The sequence below is a fragment of the Ixodes scapularis genome, unplaced genomic scaffold (genome assembly GCF_016920785.2).
Source record: "Ixodes scapularis isolate PalLabHiFi unplaced genomic scaffold, ASM1692078v2 PGA_scaffold2__306_contigs__length_199485367, whole genome shotgun sequence".
NCBI classification, from domain to species: domain Eukaryota; kingdom Metazoa; phylum Arthropoda; class Arachnida; order Ixodida; family Ixodidae; genus Ixodes; species Ixodes scapularis.
The window spans coordinates 76,380,949-76,406,330 of record NW_024609857.1 but is presented as its reverse complement, the minus strand read 5'-3'; the positions used below and the strand labels follow the sequence as shown (position 1 = coordinate 76,406,330).

Below are 25,382 nucleotides of genomic sequence, written 5' to 3'. Positions count from 1 at the left end.
GGCGGCGTGTTCAAAGCATCCTTGGCACGCCGAAGTGCCGTGTCTCTGTGCCTTCGCACGCTTGGATACCGACCAAGAACCGACGCCGTGTGTATGTGTTCAGCGAGTGCAATGTGCGTGAAGCTGTTCGTGCCTCTGGATCAGCGTCTTTTCCCCCTCGCGGTTTAGGAACGAGCTTAATCCAGCGTCCACTAGCGACGGGAGATGGGGAGAAGGTACGTCTTTTTTTCGTCCTTAGACGATTTACACAATACCGTGCACAACAGCTCCTCATCACTGATCAGTGCTGGCTTATTATCAACCTACGCGACTCGCCTAATTGTAATTGGTCAACAGATTGCACACGACCATATCGGCCGCGCTTCAAAGATTTTCATTCTCGCCGTCTTGTACATTTGCTTTCGAAAACCCCCCTGGCTCCACGTACAACGTTGCCCTATTCGTGCTCCCACGGAATCTATTAGAGTAGATTTGGGACATAGCCATGGTTAATATAGTACATAAGAATACGTACAGATCTCCCCCTTTTATTGATAGCAACTCACCGGAACCGCTGGACGATCCAGAACTCCGTGGCCGATATATATAAATGATCTAAAGGCATCTACGCGCGACACACGTTCAGAACTTTGGCGCGGCGTCAATTCTTGACCGGTATCCAAGCGTGCGAAGGCACAAAGATGCATCACTCGGCGTGCCAAGGAAGCTTTGATCACGCCGCGACATCGGCGACACGTTTTCGACGAGTTGTACCTTTTGATACGGCTTCACGCACATTGCACTCGCTAAACACATTCACACGGCGTCGGTTCTTGGTCGGTATCCAAGCGCGCGAAGGCACAGAGACACGGCACTTCGGCGTGCCAAGGATGCTTTGAACACGCCGCCAGCCCTTCCTTTCGACGCGTTGTGCCTTTTTCCTGCGACACTGCACTTTCGTAAAATTTTCCACGTGTTCACAACGGAAAGTCTCAACAATACACAGAGTCTTCAAAAAACGTCTTCGGCGAATGACGACGAACGAGTAGAAAACGTGTCGTCAGCACGCTGGAAAACCGCAGCAAAGGCTAGCAAAAACGGCAAATCGTATCCCAAGCGAGTGACGCCCGGTGGCTTCACTTGCGGGAGCGGCAAGCGCGATCCAGCAATTGTCATTGAGATCAGTGGTCAGCGCCATTTTTGAACCATCCGAGCCATTCCAGCTGCTGTCTTCCGCTCCGCTGTACGATGCCTTTCGCTATCGCCGTTTTGGTAAGCAGACTTTTAAAATTGTTGTGCCACAAACGAAGTGCATTTCCGTGTGTCGTCAATGTAGAACGTTCCCCTTTTTTTTTTGTTTTCCCCACTCCTTATCTGACCAGCCCCTTTTGCAACGGCCAAACTACCCGGCTTGTGTATTCTCGACGCTTTTCTTTTTTTTTTTTTTTTTTTTAATAGTCTTCTTTCTTCTTCGTCATTAGAGCTTGCGTGAATTCCTTGAGTTCTTACCGATCTCGTCAAACAACGTTCGGGCGTTTTTGACTGCCCAAAAAAGTAATTTGTCCGTACCTTTCGTAACGCTTGCTTGGTGCACGCCTAGCACTCGAGGACGCCTAGAAGTTGTCATGATTGCAAGATCCACAGCTTCGAGGACAAACAGAATGACATAAGGAAAAGGACTAATACGAGCGTGGCAATAAAGCATGACAGGCAATGGCTAGATTAGTCTCGGAAAAACTGGCTTTGAACATTGCTGCCACTTCGCGTTCGTCCTTGTTTTGTGCTTTTTCGTGTTCCTAATTATTCTTTTGCTCTGGGTGTTGGCTTTATTAATTTCTCTGTTGACTGCAGTTACATAAAAGTCAATGAAGCTAAGACACTTGTGTTGTTGACGCTGCCGTGTGTTTTGCGCTGCACTCCGTGCTTGATTTGTGAGGATGCTTCTGACGTCTCTTTCGTTCTTCTCCTGAACTCCAGACGAGCGCCTAGGAGGCGTGCGGAAGGATGCCCGTCAAGCGCACGTCGCGGTTCCACACTGCCTCGTACCGGTGTCTGAGCTGGCTGTGCAACACGTTAAATATCCTCGAGGTCAGTGATCTGCAAGGCTCTCCCCCCCTCTTTCTTTTGAGGCTGTGGTGAAAGCTTCCACGTCTGGCAGTGACAGTTTTGCACGTACATATGGTTGTATCCACTGAGCCTGAAGTTCGAATTTGCCAGGGAGTGCCACCATCAAGCCGCCATCTTCGAGGTCACATTTTTTTTGTTTTCTCTTTTTGTGGCTTTGGCGCACGGTTTAACTGGTTTGGGTATGCAGCCGTCCATTGGTCGTGCGTGTTAATTTCATATTGTTGAAGAAGCTTGGTCGAACAGAACGGGGTGGCCCGCTCACCACCGCTAAAACGGGGCGGCCCGTTTTAGTGATTGTGAGCTGCATGGTTGTAGGGTGCTCTAACCACATGCAGAAAGACCCTGTTGGCGAAAACTTTGCAAAAGTGGGTATTTCCTCACCCCAAAAGTGGTGACTAACAAGTGTGAAAGGACAGTAGCCTTAACTACGAAAAGAAGTGCCACTCGCTAATGAACAATTTGCCGTATTTTTCATTAACGGCGTACACGGCAAGCTGCACGATGTACGACTCAGAGGTGATGGAGCAACACGGTCATCCGGCCAAAGAAAGAGTCCACTAGAGACAAAAATACAACTACCAAAATAAAACATAGTAATCGGACCGAGCTACAAAAGCAGCAATGTAGAAAAATCGCAGTTCTTGCGTAAGAGCTACCGCCGTGGGCACGGCATGGGCATGGAGCGTTAACACCTTAAGACACTGACAGGGTATTTGTGCTCGCCAAAGTTTCGATTTATAAGTGAAACATGAGAGCCCAACTGCCCAGAACACAATTTGCTGCTCGAAATTCGTTTTCTTTCCACCCGAAAACTGCCGATCGAGAACTGGCCGGTTTAAGTCGCGCTCACATGGTCACGTGCCGTTTTCTACGGTTTGGACACAACCACGAAATGTAATCAGAATCATGGGTCATCGAAGGCTCGCACTAAGTATTAAAATAAGAAAAAGAAACATGATAACCATTTTCCCTGGCTTCTAAAAAATTGCAAATACGGCGATGGGAAAAAAAAAAAAAGTTCCACAACCACGTGGCTTCTAGCAACGCTTTCCTCCTCTATATTTCTTCTTCCTCCACAGTCCAGTTTCGGTTCTGGTTCCAAGTAGTTGCGTTTTTTTACGTTATTAAAAATATATGCGATGCCGTTGCAAAATATTGATTGGGTAGTCTTCTGACACCATGTTAAAACACCGGGCAAAAAATTTTAAAAAAGAAATGCGGGGGGGGGGGGGGGGGGCGATGTCAGTGTCCTTTTAACGGAGCACTGCACATAGCTGATAGAGTTGCAGTGAACACGTCCGCCAGCGACAAAAACGAACCAACAACACAAAAATTATTCCTACCTCGCTCCAAAAGCAAAATAATAATTCTTAGTTTCGCCCCAAAAGACCCTTTAAAATGCTGCTTGACCATGCTGAAAGGTCCGGCCAGATGACAGCTGACAGCAACGTGAGATAGAAAGAGGCCTTGAAGATGGCGACCGTGGTGGTCGATGCCAGCGCCACTACCGAGTGACGCCAAGTGAATTTCACCTATAGTCTGAGACACGTTAAGAGTTCAGGGGAAGCTCCTCCCACCTCTTTCCTTTTTGGCAGAGTGAATGCTGGAGAGGGGGCTTCCACTAACATAATAATCTAGAGAGATGGTCCCATGCACTTTGGCCACTTTGGAACGACTGGGCACCGGTGCGAACATTGGTGGTCCCGATGAGACCATATTACTGATGAAGGTTAGCTATTCACAAAGGAGCAAGGATACATCACTTGCACAATCTGCAACTAGTGTTTTTGTAGCTTTAGTTTGCACAAAAGCACTGGCATCACGCATTGTTTAGAAGCAAATAAAATTGACGAGCGCTAAAACAACCTCAACTCGTCGTGGCAAAATGAACACACCCATAGTATATAGTCTGCTCTTTTTTTCTGTTTTTTTATCGCTGTCTTTCTCATTCTTTTTTTTGGAACCACCGATGTCAGCGCTTATGATTTCCCGCGTTCTGCTCCCGTCCTTACCTGCCAGCGTGCACATTGCCGAGAGTAGATTGTAGTTGGCTGCAAAAAAACGACTCCTGGCCAAAGTCTGTTTAGTTAGTTTTCTTTACCACCTGGCATCCAGAAAGTAAGACCTTTTTTTACCTTATCCAAGCACCAAGGGGCATGCTCAGGGTGGAGTAACATGTGCTGCACTTGCTGGCACATGGAGCAGTGACTGTTCTAAAGCAAAATCTTAAAAACAGGTGATTTTAGCACATGCATTCATCAGTGCTTTATTTTGATTATTTACTTTCAGCTTCTCACACTCTAAGGGAGCACGTGCAGCAGTTTTACCTACATTTCCTGCATTCTCCTTGTCACTTGGTTAATTTGGCAAATATGTCTATTGGGCATTACTTCCAAAAGTAATAGCTGCTTTTGTATTCACTTTAATGTGTCATATAATTACCATGGCTTGTCGTCTTATCTTGTACTTTTTTAGCTCTCTTTTCGTGTTTAATTCCTTTTTCTCTGAACTTTTTGGTGTTGACAAATGGTCAGCAAGTTTTTTTTAGTGGTACATTGGGGCATCAACAAAAACTTAGTGTGTGGCAGTGGAGAAAAAAAGAATGACGATGGGAACGCATCGGAGCGTAATACAGTGCAATTTTTGTAAGTCTCTTTTTTACGGGCTTCTTCAGTCACTACACTACATTGTTCCCTATTCTACTTTAAGACCCTATTTATCATGTTGTTACATTCTTTTTTTATTTGACAAATGTTGTTGGATAGAGAGGGGTATAAGTGCCTTTTTAGGCAGCCCCTAGTAGCTGTATATAAACATTTGGCTTTGTCTCGGGTTCCAGGGTCTGAATCCCGCCGAGTTGCGTGACAAATCTCGCTCATTGCAATTAATTACACCTCATTATGGTTATGTACGATTAATTATGGCTGAGCGTGTTTTTTGTTTGGGTGCTTATACATTGCCTGCTAAAGGGCTATGTATGCTTTTGTCGCCTTTCGAATCGACTTTCGACGAATCGACTTTCGAACGCGCTGTGCGTGCAGTGTCCAGTGCCTGGTGCCCTGGTGGCGCCCCCCGGGGAGCAGAATACCCCGGTCGACTTGCCAAGTCTCCTCTCCCACCTCGACCGTCCCTCCAAGCGCAAGGGCATTACACTCAGGTGGGCTTTCATCGTTGACTCCACGACGTCAGACATTTTTGGAGCGCAAGGCCAACGCATGGGGGGGGCGGCGTTTTCCACTGGTCTCTGCGGTTCGTTGCAACTCGAGAACAGCAAGTCCTTTCTTTCCTTATTAGCAGAGCGAATGCTGGAGGGGGGAGAGTTGGCTCCAGCTTTTGCTGCGCTAATGTGGAAAGAGGGAAAAGCTCCACCTCCTGCTCTTCTCGAGTTGCAACATACTACCGCCCCCGACAGAACAAGAACTGCAGGACGGGTCATGCTAAGGCCCGCTTCAGACGGGGCAACTTTTCCAGCAATTTTGAGGTTGCTGGCGGGTTGTTCCCTAGCTTTCCCTAGATCGACGCAAATTGCTGAGATCGGGTCCGGCTCGAACAAGCGAGCAACTCGGAGCAATTCGAAGACTGTTGAAGCGCCTGCAGCCAATCAGAGACGCAATATTTTCACGTGACACCCCTGTGGTGGTGATGATGACAGCTAAACACTTAGTTCTGGTTTGAAGTAGATTGTTTTTGGAAATAAACATTTTCAGAAAAATTAGTTAGTATTCTCAACGCCGTTCAAACATATACGAACAGGTTTTTAGCGCGTAGCTGGGCATCTAAATAGTGAAAGAAAAATCAAATTTAATGATGATGATGGCAAGTCGGAGCAATTCGGTTGCTGCGTGTGAACGCGGGCGGCCCGTGTTGCTGGTGTTGCGACGTCAAGTTGCTGGGTGAAATTGCTCCGTCTGAAGCGGGCCTAACGCCTGTCCCCCCGGCACGTGCTCCGTGCCTTCCGCCATGCTTTGTTGCTATGCTTTGTTGCTTTGGCTATGCACATGTGCACTCCAGACGCTGAAGCATTGTCAAAGGTAAGAAGCTCTCCCTGGAGGCTGAAGCTAGCGCCTGCCGTTCTCCCCTCTTCGGTGACAACAGTATCCTACACCACCCACGGATCGGAAAGTCGCCAAAGCGGCAACGACACGCGTCACAGAAGCAGACATTTCGTGCAGCACATTGTCGCAGTCCCGTCGGTTGGCCGTAGCAGGGGCACTTTGTAAGCTACGCTCCCCGGTCGTCTCTTGAACGCTGCCATTTTGTCACTAAGACAGGCACAGTTGGCGATAGTTTTGATTGTATATTACGACTTCCTGAGCTTGAGATGTGGCGTCGAAGAGCCTGGGCGATGCTGTTTTGCTCTGTCGCAGATGGCTTTAACATTTCTGGAAGATGGAAAAGCGGTTCCTGCGGTTTTAGGTATTGGCCTCGAGCGGGACCGATCGGAGCACTGCGATCGCTCAACCTTGACGTAGGATGGGGGATAACGTGATAAGGCCACCTATTCCGCCTCGCTTTGGTCAGGGTCTTCGGATACCATTTGCTCGGTACTCTCCCATTCTTTCTGTCTTTGAATCCTGATCAGTACACGCATGGATCGGCTTCGGCAGCTTTCGAACTCGGGGAGCAATGGTTAAGTACTGTTCGGTGCCACAGTTACACGACCGACCCAAACGTCAGCTTCCACATCTACCCCAAGGAGGAGCATCAGCAGATCCATTATGGCTCATAAAATGTGAACAGTCCCAACTTGCATAGCAGTACCTTTCTCATACAGCTTCAATATCATTTAAACAATGGGGTTAAAAGTGTCTGTACAAGTTAGCGGCAAGCAATGCAAGCAGAGCTGAGTGCTAATAGACTTGAAAGATAATTTACAGAGGGTAAAAAGACATAAAATTTCACTATTTTAATGCAAGCATCACTCACAGCTTAGTAGTATTTAAGCATCCAGCAGTTGCATAAATGTGAGAATGTTATGTAGCTCCATTTATTTTACTTTAAAGGTTGCTGATACAAGTAGCTGTACTCGTATTAGCAACTAATATTTTTCTTTTTGTAACCCATCTACTTCCCTTGTAGGTACCCAAACAAAACAAGTCTGCAACGCTAATACACCTAGCTACAAGAATATTTGCATAATCTTTTTTACAGAAGAAAGAAAAACAACAATGCTGTACACAAACAACTCATTGGTCTTTGGATGATCTGATATTAGTTTATGAAATTAAAAGTTCGAACAAGCTTTAATATTCGTCGCTTAAAAATGCCTCTATTACAGAAAAGTAACAACACCTGTGCTTCAAAAACATATATATATATATATAAAAAAAAAAAAAAAAAGTCAGATGCACCGTTCTGATTCAGCGACTCGTGACTTGGGAAGCAAGCACGTTACCACTAAGCCACAAGAAATTTTTTTTTTTTTTCTCTATTCTTGAGTTACAAGAACAACGGGAGGTGACTGATTATGTTTGGAAAAAGGCGCCGCATTCACTTTTCATCGCAAATCGCAATCTCTAAGAGTACTCCAGTTTCGCTTCCCGGCTCTGGCTGCGAGCTCCTCGATCGATTTTACAGCACGCCGGCCGGTGGGTACATACAACCTAGCCAAGTAATGATACACGGCATGTACCTTTATCCTGCTTTGCAGGAGCACGATATGTCACAGACGTTTCTTCCATTTAGTGTTATCTCCAGCTTGTGCGGGTCCGAAGTGAGTGCCGACGTTTGGAGAATGAATCCAATAAACGTGTCGCAATCTTTATCCAGCTTCTTGATATTACAGAAGTACACATGTCTCGTTTCAAGAACACTTTCAATTAACAGCCGGGTTGTTTCGTGGGCCTTGTCCATGAATGCATTGATGCTGCTTACCGACAGCACAACTGAAAGAAGTACACAGTTGTAACGAAGTGCTCAATCGAATACTAGAAGTTTAAAAAAAATTTGCCTTCTTTCAATGGTAGGTCGCACTTTGTAAGCATCCATTGCGGTGCGCAAGACAGCTGCCGAAAACGACAACAAGTTGACCCGTACCCTCTACTCCACGCCGCTGCGCTGCCGTGCAGCGACCCCGTTTCCCTGCTCGCCTGCAACCGGCTCCCCGGAAGCACTCGTATGGTAGCTGATTTAGGAACTTCACTGGGTCAAGTGCTGAAACAAAACATTGGGCTAAAAGAAGCCTTAAACACCCGTTGCATTAAAAAAAGTTAAGACCGAGACACTTCACCCTTAATGCAGAGTGCAGGAAACAGTCACGTGATCCCCCATCCTCAGTCACGAGGATAGGCCCGTCAGGGGGCGCCATGCCATGTTCTCGGGACTAAAGGCATCGGACGATTGAAATGTGCTGATTTCAGGTGCCAAGATGGCTGAGGTAGGGTCACTTTGAAGCTTGGCCCACAACAAGATGAATTTGGAGGTGTTGAAACATTGGGGAAACATAGCGAGAGACCCGTCTGAAACATTGCTTAAAGGACATCTCCACTCAATTCCGAAGATTTCAGGATAATGCGTGATTTTGAATTAAAAAGCCCTAGTAAAAGACAATACAAAGTGGAAATCAATACTAAAACTTCGGCTCCTTCCGGCAACATTGGCCTCGAGCCGCCAAAAGCATGGCCATCACGTGGTACGAGAAGTCACGTAATCCTCGGCCCAACGACGGGCGCGGGCGTGTGGCAGGCGCGAGTGTCGTCTGCACCGCACTCTTCGCCACATTTTGGTGTCTACGGCATTCGACGACGTCTGCACAAGTGCGGCATAAGTCTGCGCACGTGGTGTCCGTAGTGTGGCCGAAACTCTGAGAGACAGTAATCACAAATGGTGAGATGACGACGATGGTTGTGACGCAGAAGACGGCGGTAACGGCGGGACCACGGCTGGCGGCCGGATGGCTCCCAAGAAGCGCGCTGCGCAGGCGAATCACGGGGACACCGCTGAGCGCCGAGTGGCAACGTTGCTGACGTCATGCGCTACGCTCGCCCGTAGAAGTAAAACCAAGCAAAAACGGGGCCATGTTGATGACATTTAGCTCAATGTTGGCTCCGCCCATGCCGTAGCCTTGACTGCGCTGTTGGTTGCGCTTGAATTCGCCTGCTCGAGTCAGCCGATTTCGGCAACTTGGCGAGTTGCAAAGTTTGCCGAATCATTTAAAAAACATTTAGACAGAACTGCATCGTAATATTTGACGTGTGATCTTCCTAGGCGATGCTGAAAAGGACTGCACTGTTTTTTCAAAACCAAAAAGGAAGCGGAGTTGCCTTTTAACTAGGGACAATATTTGCGCAACATATTACGCTTTTCGTAAGACGACTAGTTGAACTGGTTGGTAGTTTTAAATAGGATAATGACTTGTACTGGAGAGAAAACCCAATTGTATTTTTTGATATCCTCTTTAGCACTCTGTTTTTGGTGCTTTTCACTTCAACGACATAACCTTAAAGGCCCTGCAATCATATTTAAGCGTCCACCTTTTTTGCGGTTTCCACGTCTCTTGGGGTTCGGGCAAGCCAGCGGGCACAGAGAGAATAACTGAATATCACTGCATCATATTTCAACCGGACGACGCGGAAACCTCCTCCACCGACGGGGGCAACTCGCAATACCGAAAGCGCGCGATATGCGACGTCGTTGGTCCTGGGCTTACTACTGGTCAGAGCCACTAAAAGCATCTTTTTAGTCGAAATACAAAATATAAGCGGTGCGAACCGTTTCAGTTATTTATAAAAGTTGTTTTTGTTCAGTATTTTAGATCAGAAAAGAAACAAATGCAGTTTATAAAGTACAGAAATAAGAAATGACCTGTCGACGTACCCGCCACCAAGCGGTGGAAAGGCGGCGCATACTAGAAAGGAGTAGTGGGATTAGGCGCCGACACGGAAAGGTTCCGGATGTACGCGGCGGCGCAGTGGTCGTGTGGACTGGAGAATCCGACCGGCTCCGAGCGTTCCGAAGGCCTTCTGCAAGCAGCTATGTCTTGCGGTTTCGCCGTTTCGCAGTATGGCAGTGTGAAGTGGCTCTCATTCTGAACTGATCCTTACCCCATGTTTGCTGTCGTTTGTGGCCAATGAAGTGTCAAGTCGAATTAGTGTTTAATTGTGCAGCAAATGCAATGAGAGCCGCTCTGGCTGCACGCTGCATACAGTCTATCCAGAACATGCTTTAGTGGCGCCCTCTTGCGCCGTCGACACGGAGTGTGGCAGCCTAGAGCGCTCGCTGAGCTCACTACCCCTCCTCTAGTTCACGGCCACTCAAGCAGCCAAGGATGTCATGAAGGAGGTTATTTTTTGCTTGTTTTTGTAATTTTCGTTTGCCTGTAACTTTTAAAATAAATTGAAATTCGAGAAAAGAGAAATTTCATTAAGTTACTACATTCAGTGCACTCAGGTTCGGTGCAAATTAAAAACCAGTAAAAAAAGTTCTTGCAGGGCCCCTTTATCCAATGGAAGCGTTCAAGAATCACCAGTCATGAGTTGGGCATGTATGTGGAGCTTTATGTATATGTTGAAAATTGTGAGGTGAGGTTTCAAGTAGATTGCAGAATGTTAATGTCAGTCGTCATAGCCATTTAGCTTGATTAATGACGGAGGTGGCTTTCGGCTCCTTGTGGTAAGATTAGGAGAACTGCTATGTGCATGTGCATACCGGGTCGAGATATCCTCCTGTTTACAAACTCTAAAAATAAAACATCGCTTGCGAGTGAGACTTGTCTGTCATTACGCATCTTTTTCTTGTACACTTCGTTTTATAATAAAATATTGAGAACTCCGTCGTAATATCCTCTCTTCCCCCACTGTGCATGTCCCAGGGCCTTCAAGAGCATGGTCCTGGGCGTTGGCGAACTCCCGGTGGCACCGTCGGTGTCCCCCCCCACGCCCCCCTGCATCACTAACAGCAGGGAGGTGTCTGCCCTCCGCGAGGAGGTGTCGCAGCTCAGGGTGCGGCTGGAGGAATTAATTGCCTGCCAGAGAGGTAAGGCACTCTTTGTGACATGAGAGTAGCGCACTATCCATACTCGGCAATTTCTTGTTGGTTAACCACCGTGATGTCGACGGGATTTTTTTTTTTTAATCCCTTGCGTTTTTTTAGCACAACTGGTGAGCACAATATTTACGATTTTAAGGGACTTCAAGGGCCCTGAGCAAAAAATCTTCAAGTTTGAGCAGCAAAGAAGCCATCACTCGGATCCATCAACAGTTGACGTCGAATGTGGACTGTGATGCACTGAGGAACCTACTGGCGTAGCTTCTGCAGTGCTCCCACTCTGTCAAAACTAGTTGCACATGCAAATGAGATGCAAAAAGAAGCCATGTGCTCTTACAGCTGTGCGGGGCTGCAGCGGTGTGGAAGCCGCACTAGGCTTGACAGTGTAGCATGAAAGAGTTGACACCAAATCTAGGTTTTAAAGGAAGACTCACTGAGTGAGAACTCTCAATCTGAAGCGAAATCGTTGTCGGGCACACCGTACTATGCGAGTACCGCTAGACCATCGCATCATAGCAGCATTTTAGAAATGCGCTGTCTTCCATCCCATTGTTATCCTTGTGCTTGGAGTGATTGTTCCGTGAGAAGGCTCCAAGCGTCTCTTGAAACCTTGAAAAGTCTCGACTGTTTCCTAATTTCCGCTTTTCCCACACCGTGCAGCGGCCCTGGCACAAGCCGTTTTTTCCTCGGCCACCCGTCCCCTCGTGCTTCCGGCCCTTCCGTCGGAATCTGTGGCCCCGCCACCGCCACCGCCCCCACCCCCTCCTCCACCCACGGCAACTTGCGGCTTCAAGGTGGTTCCCAGATCCTCAAAGGCAAGCTCATAACCCCTTGTGTGTGTTTCCTTGGGACATGCATTCGTAAACTATGTCTGAAGTTTAGGCAATGTTTCAGCGTGTCTAAGCCATGCATCCATGCTTAGCTATCAGCCAAGCACAGAGTCTGTTGCACGTTAAGAATAACGGTACAAGCTCTTCCCACAAAGCCCTGCACTCTTTGGAATTTCGTAGAGTGAACGCTTGAGATGGGAGGCGAGTGGAGCAGAGAAAACCACCAATTGTGGCAAGCAGAGAGCTTTGTGTGAGGCTGGTCCTGCTTTTCTTAACCTGCTACAGGCTATGCTGTATGCTCTGTTTTCATTCAATGCATATTCATTTTTCTCGAAATCATGAAATTTGGCATCCTCTGCCTTGGAAGAACAACCGATTGTAATTATCCCCATCTAAAAATCATAAGAGCCTCAATACACTGCTGTTCATATACATTAAAATTATACCTCAGACATCTGGGTCCGTGCAGACGCAGGATACAGAAGAAAGCAAACTAGCAGGATAGAAACAAAACATTCAATACACTGTTTCAGACTTGGATAAACAGGCGCATTAAAAGTTAACCCAAAACAAAAGCAGTTGTTTAACTGAGTCGTGAAGTGGGATTCTTTGGCACCCTGGACGGTAGACACTTTGAACATTAGAAGTGCCTCACTTAGCCAAGGCCTTACGACCAACTATCTTGTATCGAATGGATGGCGCAGAAGACGAGTGCATTCGAAGTAGGAGTGCGAGAGTCCAGTTGAGTGTGCGGTGTCGATATCTGTCTGGACTTTCAAAAGTTTAGCGTGCCTTACTCTCGTTGAGTGTAGAGCACCTTCTTCTGTTTGTGTGCAGAGCATTGGGGGACCACCTGGTTTGAAGACCCAGGAGCAGCTGTACCACGAAATGCTTAAGGGCCTGGGGACGGTCAAACTAAGAAAGATCAAAAAGTGAGTCTGCGGCTAGGAACTTTCCGATTGCGACGCTTGCCTCTGCCGTCTTGCACTGCCTGTGTTTGTGCCATTGTGTTTGTACAATGATTTCACTGAACTATACAGTGCCGAGCAACAGAAACAATGTGTGTGCACCTTTTCCTCCATCTGTGTGCAAGTCAACAAGTGTCTCTTTATGAATTGCAGGGTGTTGACCGACGGAATCGTTTCATTGTATTTTGCAATGCAAAAATAAACTTTGCATTGCTGGGAGCTCTAGCTTCACCATAATGTAGCGCTAGGAGTCGGGATGAGATTGGTTCGAAAGTTTAGTAGTTGCAGGAGCTACGAGCTTAAAGGCGAAAAGTTTATTCAGCCTACGTAAGAATGCCGTCGGAAAGCGAAAACAGGTGGAATGCATTTGTTTTCTGCCATTGCTCTCGGGTAGCGAAACTCTCGGTGACTGGAAGTAGCAAGCAGGCGTCATCTGCTTCCGTGTTTGCATCTGATTGTCATAAGCAGCAGCAACTGTTGAGATGTATGCACATGCACCATTCTGTCTGGCAGCAGTGTCTTGTAGCCAAAATCTCTTTTCTGTTTACATCCGTGTCCATTTTGAAACTTTGGCACCCTCTTCCCACCACCGGCGTTGCTCTACTTGCCCAAAATGTAGTCTCACTTTTCTTTCCCCACATTCTTCAGTTCGGTGGCGATAGGGTGAACAGTGGGTTCTCAGTCTGGGCTCCTAACAACCCGGTGTATCCTCCAGCTCTAAAATTTCCTCGACTGTCTCTGCCACTAAGGGAAGTGCTTTTTCCTGTCTACGCATCATTTCAGCGGGTCTGATGCTACTCGCTGATATACGACTACGAGCCGAACATTCCTTATAGTAGTCTGTTGCAGGTTAAGAAGAACAGGACAGGCTCCTCTTAAAATTTCTCCGCACCTTGCAGTTTAGCAAACAGAATGCTGGAGAGCAGGTGAATGGAAAGGAGAAAATCTCCGTTTGTGGCAGGCAGAGGTCTTTGTGAGGGAGGGGCTTGCCCCACTTTTCTTAACCTGCAACAGACTATAGTGTGCATATCATGGTTTGTAGGGTCTACAGGCATCTACACTACTTCATTGCATCTACACCCAGACCGAGAGGGGTATCTCGGCTGCCCTTTGAGGTAATGAAGGAGGGGGCTTCTCAAGGTCAAGAGCTTCAAAAATCCCTGCAGTAGACAATAGACCTCTTCCAGAATCGAAATTATCCTAGCAGCGAGATGCCACGCTATGCATCTTGGGTACTGATTGGCCATTAAGTTTTGGTTTTGATTGGCCAATTCAAATTACCTACACACTGCTTGCGTTTTCAAATACGCGATCTCTCATTTAGGACTGGACCTGTTGCCGGACAATACGCAAAGTTTTCAGGGGCGGGTTCTCAACGTGTCGGAGTTTGTGCGTGGGGAAACGTGCGCGAACGATATCTTTCTCTGCCTCGCCCTACGATTCTATCTTTGAGCTCATTGTTATCAATTATAGTAAAATCGATTCAAGCCAACAAAGCCTACCCTGCCCTATGCATGTCTTGAGCGATGCCTACAAGAAGCCCATGCGGATAAAAGGCCCAGCAGAAATCAATGCTTTGTACAGTCCACGTGCAATAAGCCTCTTCATCAGCAAGGCAATCACAACCGAAACCATGACCCTCCAATCCTTGGCCAACCAGCTCCCAGGATGCAAAACTTGCAGTGTTTTGAACCGGGATTTATAGAAGTAGTGTATTGCTGGACTTCTTCGATTTTTCCAAAACACATTTAGTAGAACTGGAACAAGCTCGTTGCAAGCTGAGGTATGCCTGCAGTCTGATTTTGGCATGGAGGAAAAACAAAAGCGGAACCCAGTGAATCCGGAGCACTGACAGTGATGGTCTTGAGAGAAAGAATGAGAAAGAGAAAAACAGAAGAGTGAAGAAAGAGGGTGCACGATTCGCAACTCCAGCACGCCGCTCGCCCTCTCGCAGACGAACGGAGAACCAGAGTAGTGGGAGCGACAGCAGCGGCGGCGGCACGGAAACGGTGGCAGGGACTGTCGGCCTTGATGCGGGAAGCCGTTTTAATGAAAAAAGTGAGCTCGTTAAAATAGGAGATCTTCTGGTCCGCTTTGCAACAGCGTTGCACGAAGGACGGGGATGTCTAATTTCATTAGGTACTTTTCGTATATCGCATATGCTGCGGATTTCTGTTCTTGTGCATGGCCGCCAGCTCAATTTGTGCTCAACAAGGTGGCAAACGCTCCCGCTAATAATTTAGAGCTCTATAGTACAGTCTACGAAAAGTCTATTCTTTGCCATAAGTAGGAGAAAACTTGTCGCACAACGATATGTCGAGCAATACACGTCGGGAATGGCTTCGCGTTTTAAGGCCGTTACAAGAAGCACAGCTATTTATTCCAAGCACTTTAATAAGACAGAATGCCCGTACTTGCTTTCAGGTCATCACAAAGCAAATAAAGAAATGCTCGAAGCATTTTAAGCGCGTCTGTGTTAGCCAGCCGTTCGTAACGAGAGCTTGGAACGGGCAGTTTTGGCGGGAGGGGCTGCAACGTTGCAAATAACACGGTACACAAATGTATGGTGTATTAAGATATCTCCTTTTAGGAGCGAAGTTCCTTAGAGTCTAGCCTGGTTCATTCGTCCAGTGTCCGTGCTCACATCGATTGCCATCCCATCTGTCTTCTTAAAAAAAGAAAAAATGTTTGCGCAGTCAACAGGATTCGAACCTGTGTGGGGGGAGACCCCAATGGATTTCTAGTCCATCGCCTCAACCACTCGGCCAGGACTGCAGGACGAGTAGGGGGCTCTGATATGTGGTAGTAACTCAAGATTTGGGGTTACCAAACGAAACCCGGAACTCAGCACTACCTATGAGCAATAAAAAAAAATCGGCACCATCAGCACTACCTATGAACAATAAAATCAGTATCATCAGCACCACCAGAGCTTCGCCCCAATCAACATCATTCACCACGTGGAGATGTTGTGTTCATTTGATAGAGAAATAAATAAAATTCCTAAATACACTGATGACATTAATAGGCAGCTTTAGCATAGTGTTACTGCAGGCTACCGTGAGCACGGTAACGCTCCTGGCATGCGCTGAAAATTATGCTTCAAAGATGCAGCACGAGCTTCCGGTTGCAATGCTACACCGCACGGTAGCCTGCGGTAACAATCTTTTTATCACTAACCATACAGCAGTTTGATCACATGTTGCAATACACTAAAACTGAGACGGTGAGCAGCTAGTTGTCAGCCTGTGACACGAAAACATATCAATACTGTGAACGCTGCGCTTCTGAGGCTTGATGGTCACCGTGCGCGGCTCACTTTCCAGAGTACTAATAACCAGGCAAAGCGCAAACATATCTTCATCACCCTCAAAAATATTCTGCCACAGACAGGGACGTTGCCGGTGCCTAAAACGCGCTTGCCTACCACAAAGCTTCGCAAGTTGAGGTGTCTGCAACTTTTAAATATCAGCATGCTCGTTTTCCTAACGTGCATCAACATCTCCGTCAGCTGTAATACGATCCCTCCCTAACCGCTTTGCATTTGTAGACAAATTAATTATTTTTAGCGCGCTGACTAGCGCCAGCGAGCAGGCGCATGGGAAATCCTGGAGAATCCTGAGGATCTATCCCCGTCCCTTCCGCCATCTTGGGACTACCACCCCGCCACCTATAGAGCATTGGAGTTGCGAATAGGTTAGGCGTATTCATTTTGCCTCCATGAGTTGAAGTTCTAGTGCCTGCCAACTTTACTTATTTTTATATGATGCACGGTCTTATTCTACAAAGTGAGGCAGAAAAGGCCTAGGTGCAGAACTTGCAGAGAATGTTTTCCTGCTTCTCTGCGTATATTAAGGCTTCTCCAGCGTTATGGGCCCATTGGGACCACCCACTCGGACCACCCACCCGGACCACCGTTGTCCACATCTAAGCCCTGCTGTTCCGAATCGGCCGGAACGCGTGGGACCTTTTCCTCTAGAATATTATATTAACTTTATGGTCTAATTTGCCTCCCGTGGAGTGAGCAGTGATAGCGTTCATAGACGGTTTGTTTACTAATGCGAGTGAGGAACACGGTTCGTCTGCCATCATGCATCATTCGCAGACAGAAATAAAAATTAAAAAAAAAACACCATAGGTCGTCTGCTAACAAACCAGAAAAAAAAACATTGATAGTCTGCTACAAACCGGCACGGCAAAGTAGTAATCGTCCGCTATTTTACGTTGGAAGTCAATATTAACCCACGCTCAGTTTGCAAATCTCAAGTTCCGCTGCCGTACACAAGCTGATGTCGACCAGTGCACAAAGGAGTACTAAGGAAAAGCACATCAGAGCTTCAAAATATCTTCCGCTATTCGTACGTCGGTGGAGCGTTCTCACCAAACTTGCGAATGTGTAAAAAATCTTTCATCGGTTGACTCTGCACAAGCTATCGGTGCCAAGCCAGTTAGTGGCCGAAAATGCTCTCGCTCTTGACCAAAATCGACCCCTGGGGCACTCCTCTCAGCTGGACGTGTCCATTCCTCGCACAGGTCTCCGAGCGGTACGCCGCTACGTGCAGAGCCCTTTACCCCGACGCTACCCTGTGACTCGACGGGCCGGCTCACAGTGGCCCTCAAGCAGCGCTTCCTCGCCATCCATCCCGTGGAGGCAGGTTCCCCTGCAGACAGCTCCCCTGAGCGCTGGAGTCCCACTTCCCCAGATGTGGCAAGAAACTCCAGGTGCAGGGTGGGTCTCCCCCTCCCACCTCGGGAGCTAGAAGAAGAAAGTGGTCTGGCTAGATCGAGCTTTTCCGGTTCCGGAGATAAGCCTGATCTGAAGCAGCTCCAAACACGGAAATCCCTACAAATAGGCTGTGAATCAAAGCACGAGCAAGCTGGTAATAAGTGGCCATGTAAATAATAGGAATAATAAATAAATTTTATTATTAGATAATTTTATTATCTAAAGGACTTATTTATTATCTAAAGGGTTTATCTAAGATAAATAAATTTTAATATTTTAATTTTTAAAAATTATTAGGGCCTATAAGACCGTAATAAGGCCAATGTTGGAGTACGCCACTGTAGTATGGGATCCTTATACCAAAGTTGATTCTTCTAAAATCAAACGTATACAAAACCAGAGTCTGCGGTTTGTGTACGGCAGGTACAAAAGGACGGATTCTATCACTGAGATGTTGTCGTTGTCAGACATAAAACCTTTGTGCGCCCGACGTAAATTAGCTAGGCTAAAACTTTTGTACTGTATTGCAAACAGGCAAACCGGTATCAATCCTACCATGTATTTGCTCCCTCCCTTCAAGGACTCCAGTAGAATAAACAACTCGCACCACATTCGACCCTTTAGATCGTCATCCAATGTGTTCAAGTTTTCTTTCTTTTCCAGAACTGTAGATGAATGGAATCTTCTACCCGACGGGATTGTTGCATGTATGACCGTAGAACAATTTGTTGATGCATGTTTTTCGCATTTCTAACGTGCTTGCATGGTTTTTTTTTTATATATATTTCAGTAATGTTGTTGTCATGATTTTAAGATACAACGTGTCACTAGCGTTCTTACCTTAGTTTTTATGTGCTCTATTGCACTATCAGTGGTTCCATTGTTGTGTTATCTATACACCTTTTGAACTTGTGTATTTTTTTTTTGTGACCTCCAGTGTACCACATTTGTTGGTTAACTTTGTTTAGTTATGTTTTTTTCTTTCTTGTTGTCCCACCCTGCTTGGGCCTGAAATGGCCTGCAGTATGAATAAATAAATAAATAAACAATAAATATTATAGAAATAATGACACAAATAATAAGAATACATCAGTGTTATAGTGTCCAGGAACAACCTATCGGTCTTTGCACTGGCATGCTTCAATAAAAATAAATACACCCACAAAAAAATAATAGTAGTAGGAACCTAATAATGATGGTTTTATTTGTAGAAATTCATGCGTAATGCCCTGGCCCACAAATCCAAAAACTGCTTGCGTATGGGGCCAGGTAAACCTGCGTATCACAGTTAAGTGTAATGCTATTTCAGCATTTTTACCTCTGTGGATAAAACCATGAATTCAGCAAAGGCACTCGATGGTTGAACACAGCCTGAATGATACAGAGCGATTCAACGCAAAGCATGAAGCAAACGCAGGAGCGGAAGGAATTATAACGGGGGCAGAGTATACAGTAGTACCTGGAGCGCAAGCAAGCTGTTGCGAGATCTCGAGACGAACTCGCTCCCTCCCTCATATTTTCCCCTTCCATCTCTCCACCGTGGCTTGACATTCATTGCAAATGTCACAGTATATGAAACGAAAAACAAAGATGAGAGAACTTCCAGACATGACCAAAAGTTACTTCTGGGCTGGAATAAATTAATTTAGATTAGGATTTTACTAATTGCATATTGTTTAGTGGACTAAAAAAAACAGTATGGGCGTCCGGCAATGCATAGTTAATTTTTGCAGCGGAAAATAACCCCGTAAATTTGGTGGGGGGGGGGCGGGGGCGGGGGGGGGCGGGGGGGCAGCCAGGAGCCTACCTTTCGGCACTATATTTTGACAATAGTAAAACCTCGTTAATGCAACCTCCACTAATTCAGAAATTCGGATAATTTGAACTGCCAATCTGGTCCTGTCAAACGTGTGTATTAGTCAATGGCATCAAACGCTCATTCATTTGGAGGGAATGTGGCACGCTAGGGTTAATTCGGATGAATTCGGCAAGTGGCGCGAGCTACCATCCGTTCCAAAGGGTATGACCGCTATCCATCCGAGGTGCACACGTGGTTTTTCCGGTTTTCCCATGGTTCTTTGCTCTTCCGGTTCTTCGTATTTTGCACCAGTTCTGCTCTAGATTGCCGTGCATCAGCGCGCTACTCTCCTGGCATGGAAGGACAGAAAAAGAATAGCACAGGTGACCGACGACCGGAGCAACAAAATCGCGAAACGCAGTGCTATTGTTCCCGAGCGCGCCGATAGTGAGAGTGACAGTCACGTTTCATGCCTCAACACGGGGTGGCCGGCAGAAAGCAGCCCATTCTAAAGCCCGCATTTTAACAGCTATCTTATTTTTCAATTTTTCGCCGGCCACCCCCGTGTTGAAACATGCAACATGACTTGCACACTCGCTATCGGCGCGCTCGAGAAAAATAGCGCCCGCTGTCGAGATTTTGCCGCTCCGATCATCGGTCAGTTGTGCTACTCCTTTTTTGTTGCAGCTGAAAGTGGAAATACGAAGGGCCTTGAAGGACGGTGCCTCTCGACAACAAGTGATCGAAAGGTACGACGTCAAGACAAGCACTTTGGCCACGTACTTGAAAATTGAGGCCGAGATCCTACAGGCTTTCGAGACCGAGAAGTTCAACGGGAAAACAAAGCGGCTGCGGAAAGTGGTGCACCCGAAACTAGAAGAGGCCTTGCTGTAGTAAATCGTCGGCACACGGGATGCGTAGCTCTGACAGTGCAAGTGCGGTGGAGCACTCGATCGCACTAAGGAAAGTTTCCGTCTCCGCCCAAATGTCACCCAGAAAGCAGGGGGCAATAACAGATTTCTTTGCAAAATAAAGATATCTCACAGGGAATTGTTTTCGCGCAGTTTTCTTTGTCCTTTCCATATTTCGTCTTTCGGATAATTCGGACATTTTTGCCGGTCCCATGAGATCCAAATTAACGAGGTTTTACTGTATAGCGGGCCATGTCTAACCTTCTTTCCTTCGAAAACTCGCCGCCTCTTCACATTGATAGATTCCTGGTGCCCAAGCACGTTAGCCTAAGCGCTTTGGTGGAATATTTGGATTCGCATTGGTGGCCAATGAGCGCTGTTACACTTGCAAATGACAAGTTTCACAGTGTGTTTAAAAGGCACCGTCAAAATCAACATTCTGGCATTACTCTTATTTGCATCGATGAAAGCAAAAATAGTCTGACTGACCAGTCGAGGAAGGCTGACCATGTCAGCAAGTGGGCTGGGAGGGCTGTCCTGGTAGCTCGACATTTGTCGACAATTAGTACATTGGACGCGAGGAACGCAGACGGCTAACCCCGCCGACCCTCGAACAGCTGGGAGAAGCTCCGATTCCGGTAAAATTCTACGTCACGACGACGTGATTTCTCATTTCGCTTTTGAGCTGAGGAGGAAAGCTAAGGAGGAAGAAGTTGAAAGATAATTTCATGGTCCCTTTAAGCAATGCCAGGCATGGCTTCTTGTCTTCACTCTTTATGCTTGGCGATTCATTCTTATTGGCCGATGCGGTTATCTCATTGGCTGCGGAGCGACAATTCGATGCTTGGCACTTGCCTCGCCCTGCCTTCCTTGGGCCGTCGGTAACCGTAGCGGGTTTCAATGGCAAGTTTCTAGTTGAAGTTGTGTCTCCTCTTTTGGTAACTAAAACCATTAAGTATGCAAAAAAGTCCAAAACCTTAATTATCCAAAGCATGGTGTTTGTCCCTTGGCAGGAACAAATATGGAATGAATCTTAAGTATAAACCGCATGTAAGCAATTTGGCGAGTGACGAGACAAGCGACGTCGACCCGTTTCGCTGTCGCTCGGTCAGTCGCACAACAAGGCAAACCGCATGAAAGCGACGGGAGCAAATGACCAAGGCGATGAGTGGCAGTTAAAAATCTCCGTCGCTCGTCGCTTGCGTTGTTGCTTGTCTCGCCGCTTGCGCCGTTGCTCGTCTCGCCGCTTGCAAAATTGCTTACATGCGGTTCAGCTTTTAATAACTTTAACATTCTTTGGCTAGATGTTCGGCATTTCGTAAAGCCCAAAAGTGAAGGCTGCATAAAAGTGTGGCCGCGAGGCTCGACGCCAGTTGGTTAATGGGTGCGAGAGGAGTGATGGGCTTGACGCTGGTTTGGCTATTGGTATATCAGCGGGTTTGTGATATCAAGTGTATGCTTGCCACGCATTAACTTATCTGACGAAGAGCGCCGTGAACGTAGGCATCTGGCTTAACAGGCTAGACATGCTGCCAAACGACGAGATAAGTGGTAGCGATGCTAGAACGTGTCACTGAGGCAACACAATTGCCTAGCAATTTGCCGTACATTTGCATTGATTTTATCTTTGGATGCACACCTTATGTGGGAAAGTTTTGATCGGCGTTTTGTGAAACACCCCCTTCAGTGAGATGAACTCCTAGTGCTTTTAATACCGGCACTTGCGATTAAGGTAGCAATAAATCGGATAAACAAGATGTGAATGGTTCTACTGTATGGTGATAGGTTCTACCTATCGCTGTATAGTGGTAGTTGGTTCTTCTGTATACAGTTGAACCACGATTCAACGAAGTCATCGGGACCGCTAATTATCTTGTTAAATCAAGAACTTCATAAAATCGAGGAAGGGAGACCTGACGTATAAGCTGCGCGGGCGGATTCAAATTTATTCATTCAATCGGAAAATTCTGAAAATCGGGTTCTGTTAAATTGAGGTTCAACTGTAGTGATAGGTTAGTTGCAGCCATGTAGGTGCCAGCTCGAAACCGTGTCGCGCGAGCTTGCACGACCGAGGCACGACGACAGGCAACGAGCAACTGCCAGAGGAGGAACTTCTCCTGCAGATCTTGTGCTGCAAATATGGTGCCTGGAACGCATCTTTGAATGGCGTGTTTACTGCCTAAGGAGTGGTCCCTCGATTTCTGCCGGGCGACGTAGCAGAGTTGCGACGTCACCAGCCGCAGTGACGCAGCAGCAGCAGCAGTGGTAGCTGTGCCAGTTGCCCGTTCTGTCTCAGGTCGCCCTCCAGCTTGGCAGTTCGCGGAAACTTAGGTAGCCAGTACGCCACGACGACGGCAACGCTCGCGTTTAATCATACTTTTTACAGGAACTTCTGACACCAACCGCCAGGATCACAACGTCCGACAACGCGACACACTGGCTTCCGCGACGTCGTCCGTTGCCATACGTTTCTAAACTGCCCTCGACGCGTGGGCGGGACGGGGACGCCAAACGTGCTGGTCGAAGACTCGTTGCTGGTGTCGTAGTTGTGACGGACGGTGTAAGCCTATGGCACGTGGTTCTCGGCTTTACTCTCGTCAATTGCGCCCACCGCAGGTGTCTCCTCGAAAGCGCCACCCCAGCCAGCGCAGCCTCGAGATGACTACCATGCCCTCACCCGTCCAAGGTGTCTGCGGCTGACATTGTCACCTCATCCGACTGTACAAAGCACCATAAAATTGCCTTCTTCGTTGCGGACCTGTTCGTGGTTGTGTTGTATTCTGGTTTTAAATACTTTCTACTGCTCGGTATCCGAGTCCACCCGCTGCCAGCGCTACGATCTAATTGCGCCGTCGAGCGGCTTTGAGAGGGGTCCCTATCGTTTCGAGGACAACTCTTCATGGATACACGTTCCATGGACACACGTTTCATTCACACAAACGTTTCATCATGCGTGTATTGCTGGGATGCACATTAACCCACGCCCCACCTGCGTTCACGCTGCTTTGCGGTGACAGTCTGTGACGGCTCATTACAAAAATGTTGACCCACCTCATTGGCCCATACACGCCACTTTGCGGCGTCGGTCTCGTGCAACTTATTACAGAAAAAAGGTAATCTGAGCTGCCAATGAAACGATTTGTCAATGAAACATTGCATGTCCAAGCACTCTGTCTATGAAACATCGTCCGATGAACTGATTGCCACCGCTCCGAGAGTGCGTCGCCGCACCACTGGTGGTCTTTGTTCGTTTGCTATCACCGACCTAACCAATCGCTCGCAGTCACTGCAGCGTGATCCTGTGCTTACACGCAGAGAGGACTAGCGCCGTGGCGGATTGCTTTTGGCACTGATTGATGGTCTCCATCGAATCAGTGTCGACTGTGGTTGGACTTGAAGTCAAACGATGTAGAGGTTTAATGTTTTGTTTGTACATAAATCGACAAGCATGTGTCTCCTTTTAGAGCCTAGTTTTATTATGTTTAATGGACCAATCTCACCAGCCAGTTTGGGTACGCCACCCCTGCCACGATGCACCCAGGAAAGTGTCTTTTCGCTTGTGCAATCTCCTTGCTGGAGCTCTGCGCGTGCAGAACATCAGACGAACGAGCTGTCTCGTGCAGTGCCGCCTGCGAACTAAAGTTATGGTGGGGTCACGTGTGCGCCAAACGCTTGGTGAGTTCGATCTGTGCGGAGAGCTAGTCGTCTGCTTCCAATTGCGCAGGAGTTGGGTTACGTCAGAACTACGCCGAGCTGTGATTGACTTTGATTGAAAGGATAGTGGGTAGACCTGCTGAATGCTAGGTTCCCTACCCTTTAGTAGATCGTTCCGATACTCCCGATGACGATACGAGGCATGAGCTAAAGCTGCGGCGTAGTATCGGGTGTCGTTATCGGAGTCATCGGAATGATCTACTAAAACTCTCCTCGGCGTTCTGACATTATTGCAACCCCTCTGCGAGAAACAGACCAACTTACGCTCCGCATTGGCTGCGTTAGACGCGCTGAAGCCAGCGCATCATGTAGGCATTCAAGTGTCAGATATTGTTTTTGTAACTAAAGCTTGTATGCTGTCGTTCTACGTGAGTGACGAAATAAATTGGGCTGCTCAATCTAAACCCTTTGCTTGCGTTTTCTCTAAATCTGGAGTTTTCCAGTCAACAACTGGAGAGAGCGCGAGTGCCGAGTTGTCTTCCTCACGCGGCCGGGCCTGTTTGGGTTCAGCATTTCCGAGATAGCGGTCTAGTGAAGCCGATATCTGAAATTTTTGAATAACAGAAATTAGTCACTTCTCTTTTACGTAATCGGCGATGTCTTACTTTTTGGAGAAGTAGCGTTTTCGATTTACAATCTTGTGTCGTAATCGAACTATCTGAAAGAGTAGGTCTCGAAAAGCGTCGGTATATAAGCCGATGCGGTTGGCAGAGTGAGCGTATGGTCCGGATCCCATGAGTTACCCCCAGTAATATTCAGTTGTCAGTAAATAGGAAGCTATGATTCATAACTCGATGGGAACATTCGACCGCTACTTTTGCTTTTTTTTTTTTTTTTTTTTTGTGATTTTACGAGTGCTTCGGTCCGAGCGCGGCCGATGCTATGAGCCGAAGGGCCAATCAAACAGCGAAAGAGGCACAACGTCAAGGCGTGTTCTTTGCAGTTGATAGGACCAGCGTGCTCTCTGTGCGTGCTCCTTCGCCGGCTAGTCCTATCAAGCACAGAGCGCACACCATTACGTTGCGCTCTTTACGCTGTTTGATTGGCCCTTTTGCTCATAACATCTGCCGCACACGGACCGAAGCTGAAACGAAGTATAGTAATATTCGGTTATCGGTTAACAGCAAGCTACGGTTCACAGATAAGAGCACTCAACCGCTACTTCAATTTTTTTTTTTTTTTTTCTTTCTTCATTATTTTAATAAATTGCTGCCGCAAGCCTTCGAACATATAAAAATCGGGCGAGATGACCAGGGTACAAACTCCGACAAAAATAATAAAAATGACATTAGGACTTTAATTTCCACAGATCAGTGTTAATTTCTTTCTTTCCTTCCTCATTGA

The 25,382-nt window shown here is 47.1% G+C and overlaps 1 protein-coding gene across 2 annotated transcripts; it reads left to right on the top strand.

Annotated features, from left to right (window-relative positions):
* The first annotated feature begins 1,166 nt into the window (after positions 1–1,166).
* On the top strand, positions 1,167–24,442 carry LOC8042027 (mitochondrial fission regulator 2). Of its 2 annotated transcripts, none has more exons than XM_029967082.4 (8): positions 1,167–1,251; positions 1,957–2,067; positions 5,148–5,263; positions 10,916–11,079; positions 11,752–11,906; positions 12,759–12,853; positions 17,423–17,611; positions 22,941–24,442. In XM_029967082.4, exons 2-8 carry the CDS (start codon positions 1,984–1,986, stop codon positions 22,984–22,986), a joined length of 849 nt encoding a protein of 282 aa, XP_029822942.2. In that variant the 5' UTR covers positions 1,167–1,251; positions 1,957–1,983; the 3' UTR covers positions 22,987–24,442. The 2 variants fall into 2 exon arrangements, with proteins under 2 accessions (XP_029822942.2, XP_002415206.3); XM_002415161.5 differs by having other exon boundaries at positions 17,423–17,618.
* Positions 24,443–25,382: the final 940 nt, after the last annotated feature.

Coding starts and splice junctions, on each gene's coding strand:
- LOC8042027 (XM_002415161.5), top strand. CDS start 1,984: ATGCCCGTCAAGCGCACGTCGCGGTTCCACACTGCCTCGTACCGGTGT. Junction 12,854..17,422: donor AAACTAAGAAAGATCAAAAA/GTGAGTCTGCGG, acceptor TTCCTCGCACAG/GTCTCCGAGCGGTACGCCGC. Junction 17,619..22,940: donor CAAGAAACTCCAGGTGCAGG/GTGGGTCTCCCC, acceptor CGCCCACCGCAG/GTGTCTCCTCGAAAGCGCCA.